Here is a 15,965-nt window from a genome sequence, read left to right as displayed (position 1 = left end):
CGAGGCGCCTCGTCTTCAAGTAGACGCGGACGGCGTGGTCATGTGCTGGCCAGTGGATGTAATGTTGTGCCTGGAGCCTCGCGGGGACCTTACCCTGAATTTCCCCCAGAAGTAGTGGGTCACTGTTTGCTAAGTCAGCGTTTGCAGAGGGGACTTAGAAAGCATAGCTGCCAGCTGTATGGGGTGCAATTGACACTTCAAAGAAACAACCAGTGTGCGGTGGAGAATGGCTTAGCCAAGGAAAGGCAATTAAGAAGTTGGAAAACCAACACATACGTAATCAAAAAATTTTTCCTGCTAACCATTGACTCAAGCCTGGAGTCAGGGAGCCAGACCCCAAGGGCTCTCAGTTCTTGTCTAGGTGAGGGACGAATTCAATGTCAGGAAAGGAGTTAGGCAGAAAAGCAAGAAATTTATTGCCATGTAAGAAGATGGAAAGGAAAACTCTGAACAGAGAGGGGTTCCGTGTGTGCAGCCACTGAAGGACAAGAGGCAGGAATTTATATGAATATGGAGAGCACAGGGTGGGGGTTCTGACAGCGGGTGTCTCTGTGTTGTCTCTTGCTGATTGGCTGAGACCCGCTGGGTCTCCCAGGTTACTTAGTCTGTTTCCCTGGAAGGAGCTCTGGTCTGTTGCTTTGGCACTGTGTGGCTTTTCTGAACATTGTTTTTACTATGTTAGGGCACCCTGACTCCAAGCAGCTGTTCTCCATTCAGTTTGATAAATGGGCTTGGGGCACCCTGACCCTAACTGCCTGCCTGCTCAGCCTAACTTCCTAATTCACCATGTTAAAAATAAAATAAATACAACGGGCCTCCCCCTTGGTGCAGGGGTTGAAGACACAGCACTGTCAAACTGCTGCCAGCCACTGCAGCACGAGTTCGATCCCCTGCCAGGGAGCTACCCACATGGCACAGCAGACCTCTCCTGTCTCCCCGCTGCTCCCCTCAGCAGTGTATTTCACTCAGTCTGCCTGTTCTGCCCCCCACTCTGTCTCTGGTGGGTCCTCTCACCACCCACACCTCTGCCCTGCACCCCAGCTCTTGTATGTATAAATAAATCTTTAAAAATAAATACAAAAAAGGGTGAAGTTAATTTTAATAATATAATTCAACCCAACACGTGCAAAATATTAGTGTTTTAATGTCTAGTCAGTAAAATATATTATCAATGAGATATTTTACATTCATTTTTTTCCCCACACAGTATTTGGGATGCAGTGTGTGTTTTATACATATAGCACATCTCGTAGCAGATCAGCTACAGCTCAAGGACTCAGTAACTACACGTGGCTTGTGGTTCCGCACTGGACAGACAGCACAGCTACAGGACATTCGTTCAGTTACTAGCATCCAAGCAAGTTCTTGTTTTAGGCCTGGAAATATACAGAATGGAAGAAAGCCCAATTTCTGACACAGTCCAGCTAGGGAGAGAGTATTATAGCTTGCGAGAAAGATATTTTAGCAAAAATGTTCTGAGAGTCCATGAGCGAGCACTTGATGAGAAATCTTCCGAGAGGAGAGAGACATTTAAAAGGATGTGGAGGAACTCCCCAGGTAGAGGGCGGAGGCCACCCCAAGCACTGAGAACTGCGTGTGCGTAGTCCCAGAGAGAGGACAGCCAGAGCCCCTCGGGAAAGGCCAGCAGGGCTGAGGCTGGATGGTAGGAAGGGCAGAGGGTGGGGAGAGAGGAGGGTCTTGTGGACCAGCCAGTGGAAAGTGCAGTTGGCGCTCTGCAGCGTTGTGGGGGAATGCTGAGCGTCCCCTGCTGGGCGGTGAGACCAGGGTAATGAGCACACCCTGGCCGTGCGCACGGGGGCAGAAGCCTCTATCGATCCAGCTGGCAGGAAGACCCATTAGGAAGGGAGGTGGCTTGAGAATGAATCCAGCGGAAAGACCCTTGAGACGGAAAGCGGGCCGGAGCGTGCGGTCTGTTTGTATGACGTGTTCAGAACCTCAGCGTGGAGACAGAAACGAGCGGTCATCAGAGGCTGGGGAGCTCAGGGGGACGGGGGTGCCCGTTAGTGGCAAAAGTTCCTTTAGGGGGTGATGAACGAGTTCTCAGCTTGTCACTTGACCTCGCGCCTGTGAATCTGCTGGAAGCCACTGACTTGTCGCTTCTGTGAGTGAGCTTGTGGCCCGCGAGCTAGAGCTCCATAAAGCAGTCACCAAGGTAGGGGCAGAGACCACACGCAAAGCAGCTGGGAAGAATCCAGACACGTGTGGAAATAAAAGCGAAGGCGCCTCTGTGCAGCCACGGGGTGGTGGCCTGTGTTGTTTCTCTGGGACCCCTGCTGGGTGTGTCTGAGACCAGGAGCCCCCACTGTCTCGGGTGGGAGGTGCCAGGAGCTGCCGGTGGTCTTGCAGCCTCACTGCCCGTCTCACTCCCCTGGGGAGCCACCAGTGTATCCAGACCCCTCCGCGCCACACGGCCACGCGCACACGGCCCGTTCCACACCACCGCCGCCTTCGTGGCTCCCAGCTCACCCCGTACTGTGAGGCAGCGCCCCCTCTTTCCGGCCGGGCTCTGACTGTAACGGGGTGGTTGGAGCACTTTGGCCTGTCACTGTCGGTGGCAGCCCCCTTGCCTTGTGCCCTGGACGAACACCTGCTGGCCGTCAGTGGGCCCTCCCAGGGGGTCCTGAGACTTGCGTCCCACCTTTCGCCTCCCAGTTGGCAGAAAACAGCGCGGAGAAAGTGGAGTTCCATGGTCCCGGCAGCCAGTGCCATCTGCTGGCGAAATGGGCAGGGGACACTGCAGGTTCCTGAGGGTGTGTGTGTGTGTGTGTGTGTGTGTGTGTGTGTGTGTGTGAGAGAGAGAGAGAGAGAGAGAGATCCCTCCCTCTTAAGTGTCACTGTCTTAGGCCAGAGCCCAGGTCCATTCTGAGCCCCGTAAGGAAAGTGCTGCCTTCCGTGCCAAGCTCCATGCTTTTCCACCAGCCTCTCAGCCACTGGGTGGCTGTAGCGATCCCCAGAGCTGTCCCAGCAGCCTCTTCTGCCCCCCTCCACTCTCTGTCCCCCATAAGGAAGTCACTAACCCGACGTTTGTTTCGGCCTTTCCTGTAAGTTCTTGTTTTTTTTTTTTTTTTTTTTTTTAATAGAGGCATGCTTTATTTATTTATTTATTTATTTGTTCATTCGTTTTTGTTTATACAAGCACTGGGTACAGTCAGAAGCGCGGGAGGGCGAGAGAATTCACCAGAGCCAGAGCGGGGAGCAGAGCAGGCAGAAGGACCGAAGGACACTGCTGAGGGGAGCAGCGGGCGGCAGGAGAGGTCTGCGCGCCATGTGGGACCCTCCTCCGGTGGCCGGGGAGCAGCCGGGGATCGAACCGGCGCTGCAGAGGCCGCGGGCAGCTTCGCAACCCAGCGCTCAACCGCTGCGCCACCGGGGAGGCCCTCCTGTAAGTTCTTGTAACGAAAGTAAAAAACGCTCAGACATGCTCGTGAGCGTAACCATGACAAGGCGCCCTTGAGAGCCTGCAGCTCCCGATAAAGACCGGTGGGGCTGAGCGCGCGTCACTAGCTTGTCCTGCACCCCAGCGATAGGGACCCCCAAAGGTGTATAAGGACCAGTATTTTGGCCCGAGAGAGCAATTCCAAGAGACTGGCCCTGGGGAGGGTGGGAGGAACCTTGCCGTAGCGATGCTTCCGGAGGCGAGCTCGCTGCCCCCTTTGGGCTTCGCTGCTCCCCGACTCCCTCTTGCTCCCGGTTTGTCACAACGGCACTGGCCTGGCACACTGCGTGACCATCGCTCCCCAGGCTGGCACTCTGTGACTGTCGCTCCGCGAGTCCTCGCCGCATCCCCCGGCTCTTCACCCAGCTTCGGGGGTGACTCGGCTAAGACACGCTGTGCAGCGACTATAGTCGGAAGGTACTTTGGGCGCTTAGGGTTGGTTTTCCCTGTTTGATTTGAGTGTTCGAGTGACAGCATAAATCAAATCTCTTCTTGAGAACCAACCTCCGGCTGAGATTCGCTTACTGCGCGCGACAGTTCGGTTACGAGTGGACCCAGCTACAGGTGTGGCCTGTGGGGTGCACTCCGCAGGTGACCCCAGGGCGCTCAGGATGTAGCTCCACCAGGGCACCCCCACCCCCGTGGGTCTGCGGCATCACTGGCTTGAAAGCCTCAAGCAAAAACCCTATGATTGTTTGGCAGATACAACGAACTCCCCCTATTTCGTACGGGGTCCCGGGCTGAGCATGCAGCCGCCCTCCCCGGGGAGCCTGGCACACTTACCCACGCTGAACGGGAGTGTGACGCAGCAGGGCCAGAGGCAGCAAACACCGGTCCCGAGAATCTAGGCTGAGGCCCCACCACCCAGCTGCTCTCCCGAGAAGGCAGAGCCAGCCCAAGCAGGCGCGAAAGAAGCCGTTCCTGCCAACACCTGTGCCCACTGCAGTACGGACAGGGTGCTGAGCCCCAGCCACCCCATTTGCAATGACCCGAGTCCCCAGTGGCCAGCCCTTGTCCCCGCCGGAGTCCATTGGCATAAACCGCTGGAAAGAAATCGACCAAAAGTGGGCCTCCCTGGTGGCGCGAGGGGTTAAGCACCGCACTATGAGGCAATCCGCAGCCTCTGCAGCACGAGTTCGATCCCCGGCCAGGGAGCAACCACATGGCGCAGCAGACTCTCCTGTCTCCCCGCTGCTCCCCTCAGCAGAGTACTTCGGTCCTTCTGTCCTTCTGCCTGTCCTGTTCCCTGCTCTGTCTCTGGTGAATCCCCTTACTCCTCGCACCTCTGGCCTGTCCCCCAGCTCTTGTATGCACAAATAAATAAATCTTTTTTTTAAAAAAAAAGAGAAAGAAATCGACCAAAAGGATTTGGGGCAGCCCTGGGGCCCCCGCACAGCTGCAGTTTGGCTGGAGATTTGGGCTTTGGGGCTCCATAACAGCATCCTGGCTCCGGGGTCTCACCCTGGTGCCCCTGCCCCCACCACCCCTGCAGGATGCGCGCCTGGCCCTGGTGACCAGACTCATTCCAGTTCTGCCATTCACATTTTTTTTTTTTTAATTTTATTTTTTTTTAAGATTTATTTATTTATTTATACAAGCACTGGGCACAGTCAGAAACGCGGGAGGGTGAGAGGATTCACCAGAGCCAGAGCGGGGAGCAGAGCAGGCAGAAGGACCGAAGTACACTGCTGAGGGGAGCAGCGGGCGGCAGGAGAGGTCTGCGCGCCATGCGGGATCCTCCTCCGGTGGCCGGGGAGCAGCTGGGGATCGAACCGGCGCCGCAGAGGCCGCGGGCAGCTTCGCAACCCAGCGCTCAACCGCTGCGCCACTGGGGAGGCCCTGCTATTCACATTTCTTTGTGAGGCGTGGGAGGCCCCTGCTCTGGCCCTCTCCAGCCTCGACCCTGCACTGTCCTCCCCCTCTGCCCGACAAAGGCGGGTGAGACCACTAGAGGAGGACACAGCCCGCCAGGTGGGACCACTGGGGAGCAGATGAACCCAGGGCTGTGGGGACCAGGCTTCTGATAACGAGGTGGGGGGTGCAGTTCTCATGGGAGAACGTTTGAATAGTCTCCAGGCTGGCAGAAGTTGGAAGCCCCTCGGGTGGAGGGCGGGCGGAGGGCGGCAGATCTGGCTGGTGGGGGAGCTTGCAGGTGAGGGGCTTTCCTGCTGGGTGGAGTGCATCTGGCAAGAGCAGGGTGCCCCGTAGCATGCATGGACGACAAGGACCCAGTACTGGAAGTTGTCGGCTTCCTACACAATGGGCACTTGGGTAGCTCCAAGAGGGTCAGTTGGAAGGTCTTGCACCAGTAGGTCCACGTTGGGGTGTGGGGTGAGGGGTTCTGGATAAACCTTAAAGACACGATGATCTTGAAAGGAGCCAGCTCAGCAGGCCACCTACTGCATGACGTCACAGCTGTGCCATGTCCCAACAGGCAGGTCCAGAGAGGCAGATTAGCGGGCACGGGGGTTGGGGGGCATTGCATGCCACAGAAGTGGGGGCTCCCCTCTGGTGATGAGATGTATAAAGGAGCTTGTGTTCAGGGCCTCCCCGGTGGCGCAGTGGTTGAGCGCTGGGTTGCAAAGCTGCCCGCAGCCTCTGCGGCGCCGGTTCGATCCCCGGCTGCTCCCCGGCCACCAGAGGAGGGTCCCGCATGGCGCGCAGACCTCTCCTGCCACCCGCTGCTCCCCTCAGCAGTGTACTTCCGTCCTTCTGCCTGCTCTGCTCCCCGCTCTGGCTCTGGTGAATTCTCTCACCCTCCCGCACTTCTGACTGTACCCAGTGCTTGTATAAATCAATCAATCAATCAATCAATCAATCTTTTTTTTTTTTTTGAAAAGGAGCTTGTGTTCATGCTCACACAAAGTTGCTAACAGCTGCTGACATGCACTATTTTTTTTAAAGATTTATTTTATTTATGTATGCATACAAGAACTGGGGTGCAGGCCAGAGGTGCAGGTGTGAGAGGACTCACCAGAGACAGAGTGGGGAGCAGAACAGGTGGATCCACCCAGATGCACTGCTGAGGGGAGCAGCGGGGAGACAGCAGAGGTCTGCTGTGCCCTGAGGGTCAGTGCCCCAGCCAGCAGGATGACAGCTTCATAGTGCTGAGACTTAACCCCTTGCCACCAGGGAGGCCCCTGGGCTCTTTCTTCCCCTGATGCCTATCCCTGGGGAAGTGGGAGAGCAGACCAGAGCTGGGAAGGACTGTCCTGGCACTGTCCTTGTAGCATTTCTACACACACACACACACACACACACACACACACACACGGCAACCCCACTTGGAAGTTCTATTTCCCACCCAGCATGCAGGGAAGGTAAAACTCAGAGAGGTTAAGTCATTTGCACAAGGTCACACAGCGGCTGAAAAAGCAGAAACCCATAGCCCCGAAGTGTGCGGGTCTTTCAGCTGCCGGTGTCTCCTTGTCAGCTTCCTCAGCCCTTCTCTGGGAGCCTGGGGGAGTCTGGCCTCTGGCCAGCCGACACACTGAGCAGGGCTGGGGGTGGGGGTGGTCATGCCTGGGCCTGTAGAGCTGGGGGGCTGGGCGAGCCAGCTCAGGAGAGGAGCAGAGCAAGACTTGGGGAGGCCATCCTGGCCCATGCCCGTGACAGGCAGAAGCCAGGGGGGAGCTGGAGGCCTTGGCCCTCTCTATGCCCCTGCCCCCAGAAGTGGGAGCCCTGGCGGCTTTTGGCTGGTGCCCAGACTCAACTGGAATCTTTGGGCTCTTCTCTACCTTCTCGTTTCTCAAACCTGGGCTTTTTTAACCCCAAGAACTCTGTTTTCTGCCCTGACTCTGGAGGCTTCCAGGAGCAAGCTGCCTGTCCACCAGCTTCCCCACACATGGGTTGGAAAGGACCATGGTTCTGACACAGACAAAGGACTTGAACGGAATGGCTGGCCGTGCTGTCCAGACACCCACCGGCTCCCGCGAGCACCTGCCTGCGCCGGCTCTGGAAGCAGCTTGTCCATGTTCTCTGGTGTCCTAGCAACCAGAACCTTGTTCGAGTTCTGGCCCAGACAGGGCCATTTCCCCCTGACCCCAGGCCTGTCTGTGTGGCTTGAGGGTCCACTGCAAGCCACCCCTTGTCCCCTCTCCCCCGGATGCGCAGAACCACAGCGCCCCCACCGACAGAATGAGCTTCTCAGTCACCTACAGCGAGCTGATCGACATCGCCATCCCGCGGGGTGGCGTGATCAACTTCAAGGCCCTGCACCTCCTGCTGCAGGGCATCCTGGACCACATCCACATAGCCGAGCTCAAGAAGGTGCTCACGGGCGACGAGGACTTCCTGCAGACCTCGGCGGTGTTCACGCCCCGGGAGGGGGACGCCCAGCCCATCATCAACCCCATGAAGAGGCTCAGCAATGTCTTCGACCACGTGGTGGACCGCATGGACAGGATGGAGAGCCAGCTGGCTGCCCTGCAGGACCTGCCCTCCACCATCCAGCTGCTGGAGGGCAGCCAGGGTGCTGGCAGGCCTGCGGAGGCGCTGTGGCACCTGATCAAGATCCGGAAGATGGTGGAAGGCAACGAAGAAGCCCTCGCCAAGGTAAGCCACACGCCTCCCTAGCTGTCAGCCCAAGCCCCCGGGCCCTGTTACCTGGCCCCCTTGGGACAGGTGAGGAATTTGGCTTTGGAGCCAGGCCACACCACAGCCCCAGGCCGCACCACAGCCCCAGGCCACGCCAGAGCCCCAGGCCTTCTCCGAGACGGCCCTCTCCCGTCTTAGCTCCCCCCTGCCCGGCTCCATGTCTTTCAGCTGTCTTTTTTTTTTTTTTTAGATTTCTTTTTATTCATTTATGCACACAAGAACCAGGGTGCAGGCCAGAGGTCCAGGGGTGAGAGGATTGACCAGAGACAGGTTGGGGAGCAGAACAGGCGGATCTACTGAAATCCACTGCTGAGGGGAGCAGCGGGGAGACAGGAGACAGGAGAGGTCTGCTGCGCCCTGTGGGCAGCTCCCTGGCCGGGGATAGAACTCGTGCTGCAGTGGCTGGCAGCAGTTTGACAGCGCTGTCTTTAACCCCTGCACCCCCAGGGAGGCCCCTCAAATGTAATTTTGGGATAAGAGAACAGGACGTCACGCCTGGGGCACGTGTCCACTCCTGGCCCTTTGGACATGGCCAGGCAGGCAGGCTCAGCCTAAGAACTGTAGTTACCCCCTCCAGCAAGTCTCGGAAGGGGGCCGGGACTAGACAGGTGCCCTGAAAGATCTCGGTTACACAGGTTTCAAGTCTGACGAGGGCAGAGGAGGGCAGAAACCCAGGTGCAGGTGTTTGTAGAAGTTATGGGCAAACACAGATGGTGTGGAAACTGGAGACGGTGGCCCTGAGGAAAGGGCCAGGGCCTTCCCTCTCCTGCCATTCCCCCGCCCCACTCCGCCCCTCCCCTGAACCCTCCCTTCTCCATGGAGCTCCCCACCCCCAGCTGCCATCCCTCAGCTCTCCCCACCTGCCAGGTAGGTCAGGGGCTTACACCTGTTCGCTCCTTAGGGTGCTGTTCTCATCGATTTCCCCAGAGAGGGAAGTGGCCCACCGAGGTCTCCGCGTAGGAGCGGGTAGCCGTGCGCCCGGGGAGGGGCGGCCAGTGCACTCCCTGCGAGCCAAGGCAGGAGGTGTCCTGGCTTTCTCCTCCCAGGACAGTTGAGAGAATGAAGGCGTAGGAGCTGGGGAGCGCCCGGCCAGCAGTCACTGTTAGCATCCTCTGGAGACTGAACTGGGCAGGCAGTGGGTTCCACCGAGTTGCTTTATGTGGAGAGATCCCTGTTTGTCAGACACGTACCAGTAGAGTCGCCCCTTCCTACCCAGAGCCGAGAGCCCAGCAGACTGTTCCCTCTCCGTGTCCTTTGCTCTGAGTATGTTTCAGTCCAGGCCTTGGGAGCGCGTCTGTATTTACTTGTCCCTTCCCTAGCCAGGCCCAACTTCCTGCTTTCCCTTCCTCTCCCCGCTTCAGTCCATGACGACCCTGCAGGACTTGCTCACCGACATTCATGTACTCAAGGTCACCGCTGGGGCCCTCAGGAAGGACGTGGACATGCTGAAGGACATATTCCAGAAGGTAGGCCTCCTGGCACCCTCCGTGCTGGCCTTGCTGCTTGGACCTCGGGTGGCTGGAGTGACAAGGCAAATCTAGGAAACCTGTTCTTAGTCAAAAATCACAGCCACGCGGCAGGGCAGGAGCCTGAGTCATCTGTGAGTGGCAGAAACTTAGACCTGGTTTTGGCAAAAGAGAGAATTTATCGTCTCAATTACTAAAATGTCAAGAGATGCCTGCAGGCACAGCGGGATCTAGGTGCTACACCACCACCTCAGCCTGTCTTTCTCTCTGCCTCCTTTGGGGGATAATCAGGTGCTCCCCAAGTCTTGGTGATTTCAGGCTTCTCGTTCACCAGTTTAGCAGAAAGAAAACAATTCTTCCTCTTTTGGAAAGCTCTGTACCTACTGAATACTACTGTGAACCCTGGGCAGGCATGCATGCTAGTTCCTTATGGGCCTACAAAGACTTCAACCCAGGGCCTCCCCGGTGGCACAGGCACCACCATCTTTTTTTAAAGATTCATCTATTTATTTATACAAGAACTGGGGTACAGGCCAGAGGCGTGGGAGGGTGAGAGGATTCACCAGAGCCAGAGTGGGGAACAGAACAGGCAGACGGACGAAATACACTGCTGAGGGGAGCAGCGGGCGATGACAGGAGAGGTCTGCCGCGCCATGTGGGATTCTTGCCGGCCAGCTGGGATCGAACCCACATTGCAGAGGCTGCGGACAGCTTCACAGCGCTGCGCTCAACCGCCTGCGCTACCAGGGGAGGCCCCATGACAGGCTGTTAAGAGGCCCTGCAGCAGAGTCGCTGAGTGCTTCTTAGCCCAGCATTTCCCAAACTTATTTGCCCAGGGAACCTTTTTCCAGCCCTTTCCCACTTACTGGGAAATACTAGCTTTGGAATCTGTCGTCCGGCTTGTTCCTCTGGGCCAGGCCCTGGTATGTGGCTGTGAGAAGACGCAGGGCTGGCACCACCCCGGCCCACGGGCTCGGCTCATTTCACAGATGCCCCTGGAAAAAGTGGACAGTATCTCCAAAGATTTGAAATCGCAGCACCAGAAGATGAATGCCCTGCAGCGGGAGATGGTGAGAGCCCTGCTGTCCCCTCTCCCAGCCCCTCTTCCCCTCCCCCTCCAGGCTCAGGGGTGCTGGGAGAAGGGAGGGGTACAGAGGACAGAACTTGGGAAGGCCCAGGCACCCTTGGGGTCCGCCCCCTCATTCCCGACCGCCTCCACACCCCCCAGCTGACGCTTCAGAATAAAGTAGTCTCCGTCCCCAAAGCCGAGGACACGGTGCTCTGGAGTGGCCTGCACGAAGCCATGTTCCCCCGAGTAAGTGCGCCTAAGGTGGGGTAGGCAGGGCCAGGCAGCCCAGAGTGACCCTGGCTTACCCAGTCGCCTTTTCCCTTCGGGACTTTTCTACAGAGAAAGTCACAAAACCTGCAGGACTCGGAGCTGTGGACGGTTGCTGAGGAAATCCAGAAGGAAAGCCCTCAGCAGATCACCGAACGCCTGACAGTTGGAGCCGAAGCTGCTGGTCACAGCCAGATCCGAGAGGCCATCCAGGGTCCCAAACCCCTGCACACTGTCTGGTACGGTCCTGAGGCCTTGATGGAACTGCAGGAAGAGGAGTCCACACAGGCCGTCCCCCTCCCTGAGGCCCAAGTGCCAGGCGAGCCCCAGGAGCCAGGTCAGCCCCAGGAGCCGGGCCAGCCCCAGGAGCCTGGTCAGCCCCAGGAGCCGGGCAAGCCCCAGGAGCCGGGCAAGCCCCAGGAGCCGGGTCAGCCCCAGGAGCCAGGCAAGCCCCAGGGGCCGGAACCTAAACCTGGGCCCGCCACCACAGCTGGACCGGGGCCTGGGCTGGGGCCTGGCATGACGCCTAGGTTCATGGCAGGACCTTGGCCTGCTTTCAGACCTGGGCCTGTCCCCGGGCCTGGCTCAGCCTTTGGACCGGGACAGGCCACCGGATCTGGGCAGGCCTTCGGACCAGGACCAGCCTTCGGACCTGGGCAGGCTTTCGGACCAGGGCCGGCCTTAGCACCGGGACCTGCTTCAGGACAGGGACCAGCCTTCAGACCAGGATCAGCCTTTGGACCGGGACCAGCTTCAGGACCAGGACCGGCCTTAGAACTGGGACCAGCCTTTGGACAAGGGCAGGCCTTAGGACCCAGGCCTGTGCCTGGACCCAGGCCTGTGCCTGGACCCGGGCCTGTGCCTGGACCTGGGCCTATGCCTGGTCCCGGGCCTGTGCCTGGTCCCGGGCCTGTGCCTGGACTTGTGTCTGCGCCGGACACTCAGCCCACACCACCAGGCTTCTGGCCTATGCCACCAGGAGGCTGGCCTCCTCCCAGAGGCTTCACTGCCCCTAGCCGTTTGCCTTCCTGGGGCATGGACTATTCATCTGGCCTACCTGGCCAGCCCCAGAGCTCCAGGGAGCTTCGTGGGCCTCCTAAGCCGTGGCCGCCCCCCTACCAGGCAGAGGGCCTCCCCCCGCTCTCAGAAAATGAGCAAGGTCTCCCCCCAGAGGTTGCGAGAGTCACTCAGTCTCCAGCCTCCAGGGACGGGGCCCTCGATGTACCCCCTAAGCGTTCTCCATCTACCCTTAAGCGGATAAAAACCTCTGCTTCTGTGGCCGCAGCCGCTGCTGCCGCCTATGCTGCCGCCGCTGCCTCAGCAGCCCAGACAGTCAGGGCTGCTGTCAAATTCGTTGAGGATGTCCCTGCCACCAAGCTGGCCACCAAGGCCACCACTAAGGCCGCGTCCGGGCCCCTGGGGGTCTTTGCAGATGAGCTGGGTGCCGGGTCCTCCCGCGGAGCCACTAAGGACCTCCACAAGGCTGTCCAGGTGGAAGACGTGTCAGATGTGGGGTACGAGGACTTATCCCTGCTCTACATGTCTATGCACGCCCCTTCCGACCCGGTCCTGGCCCAGGCCATGCTGTCTGCCAGCGAGGCCATGACCCTGGAAGAGAAGAAGGATGCCATCAAGATGTCCTTGAGCCACATGGCCCAGATGCCCATCAGACACGACTCCCTGAAGGAAGAGATGGTGCAGCTGTCGTCCAAGCTGCAGCAGCGCCTGGACCACCTGTGTAGGTGCCGCCAGCTGGGGCGGGCCGGGGCGGGCCGGGCCCGGCCGGGCCCCCCAGCCACCCAGGAGGCCTCTTTCCCTTCCTCTTGTCCCCCCAGCAAAACCTGCATTCGCTCACTAGCCATGCATTCGTTTAACTTAAATATTAGCCTCTTGCTGACCTGTTCTTTTATCATGAGTGTCATGATGTCTAAGAGAAGGGGGAAGCTGGGTCTAAAGTGGAGTTTGAGGAGTCACGTGTGGGGACTCACCCTGGGAGACACTTTGGTAGCCCCAGGGCGTAACCAGCCCCGCTGTGGGCTGATGTGGGGTTAGGAACTACCGCTGGGCAAACCTGGCTCTTGCAGGCTCCAGGCATGGTCTGGGGGTCACTGGGACCAGGACACTTTTGCTCCCCTTTCACACCATGACAGGCACTAAATCACGGGGACAGAGACTGCCTGGTACAGAGCTCTCAGCCCTGGGCACACCTCAGCACCCCTGATGGGGCAGGCTGCAGGGCGCACCCCAGAGTCTTGTACTCGGGTGATCTGGATGGAGCCCTAGCCCTAACCCTTATAGCCCTAACCTCACCCCCCACTCCTAACCCCTGGCTGTCACCCTCACCTTCACCCTCACCCCTAACTCCTAACCCTCTCCCGGTGACCCCCAGCCACTCCCAGGTGATGCTGCCGCTGCCCCTGCCCCCGGGGACACCACGGGCCGCCCTCCTGCTCTCTGTGCGCTCTCTCCATGCGCGACCCTAGTGAGACCCACATGTGCCGCGGCCGGGACTGGTAGTGCCTTGAGGGCCTCAAGAAGTGGAATTTCACGTAGCTCAGGGACCCACGTCTGCTGTGAATACTGGGCGCAGCTAGTCAGTCATGCATCCCAATGTGAAACCTAAAGCTTTAATAACCGGCTCCCCTCTGACCAGCCGCCACATTTACTAAGAAAACGAAAGGCGCTTGCGGTGGGTCCCCGCTGAGGTTCCTGGCTGTGCCTGTGTGTCTCCTTCGAGCTGGATATGGGGCACCTGTTTTTAGCTCCTTTTCTTTTTTCCAGAGCCCCCTTCCTGTCCTGGGCAGGCTGCACGCACGCTCACGCGCAGGGCACGCCACGGCTTCGCTCAGGGCCACTCCTCGGGGGTATTGCGCTCCGGATGGCTCCCCAAGGCCCGTGCTGGTGGCCCGAGTCCCCTGTGCTTTGGGCGTTCGGGAGGGGGTGAGCGGAAGCCCAGGTGGACCCCGCACACACATCGCGCTTTGAATCAGCACCAAAGCAGGGCCGTGGTTTTCTCAGTGACATTAAAATGATGCTACTGCGGGCGAAGCAGGTCAGCTAACACACTCTGTCAGAGTCAGTCTCACCTGCTTCTGCGTCGATGTTTGTGTAAAGTGTCACTAGTGGAAGTGTCCCTGACGCGGAGGCCCCAGGCTCTCGGGCCTTTCTGTGGGTCAGCACCCCCTGGGTGCCTCGGTGGGGCGGAGATGAAGCAGCCCCCCACCTCGTCTGCCTTTGCTTTCAGCTGACATCAGCGCCTCCTCCAAGCTCGGGAAGACAGTGGACATGTTGCAGGACAAGATTGACAACCTCTTCAAGTCCAGGATGAAGGTCAGTGTCCTTGGTACAAGAGCTTGAGGCGAGCAGATGCAGAGTCCATGGCCCCGAGCTGGGCACCCCCCCAGACCCTGTAGTGAAGGGGGACCCGGCCAGGTTGCGAGCGGCCTGGGGGCAGCTGTACCTGCAGAGGTGGACCCAGCTGGGGCAGGGGGCGGGGCGGGGCGGGGTGGCCGGGGGCCCCGGCAGTGTCCACGGCAGCTGTAAGATGGCAGGCTGCAGGCACGTGGTCTTCTCTGTCCCCCGAGCTCCCTCGGGCTGGGGCACCCCAGGAGCAGAGGCCTTGGAAGTGTCTGTGTCTCTCCTTTAGGAGGAAGAACTGGAGAGGGTTTGGGGCCACCAGGTCGAGGTCATGAAGGATCACTACATCGTGCTGAACAAAGCAGTGGAGAATGTCCAGATCCGCCTGGATGAGTTGAAGGTCCGGTGGCCGGGCGGGCCAGGGCAGGCGGGGGGGGGGGGGCGGGGGGGGCGCTCCATCTGGAAACCCGTGCTCGCCCTGGCGGCCCCCGGTGGTTTCTCATGTGGAACCGGGTGGCTCCTCGTCCATGGAAGACAGGCGAGCCCCACTCCCCACAATCCAAAGCAGAAGGGCCTGGCCAGCGTCTTGCTGACCACCAGGTCGCTGGCCCCTGGAAGATACCCGGCCCAGATGAAGGCGCAGAAGGTGCTGAGTGAGTGAGTGAGTGAATGGGAGGGCTTCCTGCGTTCCCGCATTGCCCCGAAACAGCCTGTTCTGAGCGCTCTGTTCACGGGCCTGGCTGGGCAGCAGAGTCCCTGCCGTGGGGACGTGAGGATGGACAGCCTGGAGACCATGCTGGCTGGGCCTGGCCCGGAGGTGTCCCAGACCTTTGAAGTGGGGTCATGGGGTCACTCCCACTAGGGGCAGATCTCCCTCCCTGGGGTGTAAAGACACAAAATCCCAAACAGAACCCCTGGAGTCATTTCCACCATCAGAAGATGGTTTCCTCCCCTCGGTAGGTGGCCGTCGGGAGGATGAATTGGGACATGGGGTGGGAGCAATGTGTCCCCACTCCCCTACTCACCTGGCCCCCGGCCCCTGGCCCCCCACCCTAGACCCCACCCCAGGCCCGGTCCCCGGCAGGGCAGAGAGCATCCTCGAGGCTTCCCAGGGGGACTGACTGCCCTCTGCTTCTGCTCTTAGAGTATCAAGGCTCAAATAAGAAAATTAGAAATAAACAAGGCGGACAAGAAGCTGGTGGAGAAGGAGCTAAGTGAGGTGAGGAGCCCCGGCCCGCCCTGCCCCGGGCCCCTGTCCCACCGGGGAAGCAGGTGGCTTCCAGGGTTTCCTTCCACCTCTGCATCCGTGGCCAGGTTGCCCCCCAACAAGGCATCTCAAGGCTGCCCCACCGCTCCCATTCTCTGTGATGCAGGGCGAGTGACAGTTGTTGTGGGGACTTAAAACCATGCACCGTTTATCCACCCAGCTTCTGTCAAGGAAAACCTCGGCTTAGGGCCTCCCTGGTGGCGCAGGCGGTTGAGTGCCACACTGTGAAGCTGTCCGCAGCCTCTGCAGCGCGGTTCCATCCCGGCCGGCTGGGCGAGAATCCCACATAGCGTGGCTGACCTCCTGTCGCGCCCGCTGCTCCCCTCAGCAGTGTATTTCATCAGGCTGCCTGTTCTGTTCCCCGCTCTGTCTCTGGTGAATCCTCTCACCCTCCTGCACATCTGGCCTGTACCCCAATTCCTGTATAAATAAATAACTCTTTAAAAAAAAAACAAAACACCTCGGCTTAGACCTGATGTTGCATTT

At 59.1% G+C, this 15,965-nt stretch overlaps 1 protein-coding gene across 1 annotated transcript in view; it reads left to right on the top strand.

Moving 5' to 3' along the window:
- Positions 1-7,417: 7,417 nt before the first annotated feature.
- CUNH16orf96 (chromosome unknown C16orf96 homolog) overlaps positions 7,418-15,965 on the top strand; it is a 21,361-nt gene continuing 12,813 nt past the window's right edge. The window contains exons 1-8 of the mRNA XM_054693930.1: positions 7,418-8,011; positions 9,415-9,519; positions 10,509-10,589; positions 10,748-10,834; positions 10,928-12,593; positions 14,100-14,185; positions 14,502-14,612; positions 15,357-15,431. Of these exons, the coding sequence (XP_054549905.1) occupies positions 7,595-8,011; positions 9,415-9,519; positions 10,509-10,589; positions 10,748-10,834; positions 10,928-12,593; positions 14,100-14,185; positions 14,502-14,612; positions 15,357-15,431 (2,628 nt within the window). The 5' untranslated portion in view covers positions 7,418-7,594. The remainder of the gene's footprint in view (positions 8,012-9,414; positions 9,520-10,508; positions 10,590-10,747; positions 10,835-10,927; positions 12,594-14,099; positions 14,186-14,501; positions 14,613-15,356; positions 15,432-15,965) is intronic.

This window comes from Talpa occidentalis, unplaced genomic scaffold (assembly GCF_014898055.3).
Source record: "Talpa occidentalis isolate TD23 unplaced genomic scaffold, MPIMG_talOcc4v2.1 talOcc4.12, whole genome shotgun sequence".
In the NCBI taxonomy this organism is placed as follows: domain Eukaryota; kingdom Metazoa; phylum Chordata; class Mammalia; order Eulipotyphla; family Talpidae; genus Talpa; species Talpa occidentalis.
The sequence above is the reverse complement of the archived record's forward strand: the minus strand, read 5'-3'. Positions and strand labels throughout refer to the sequence as shown.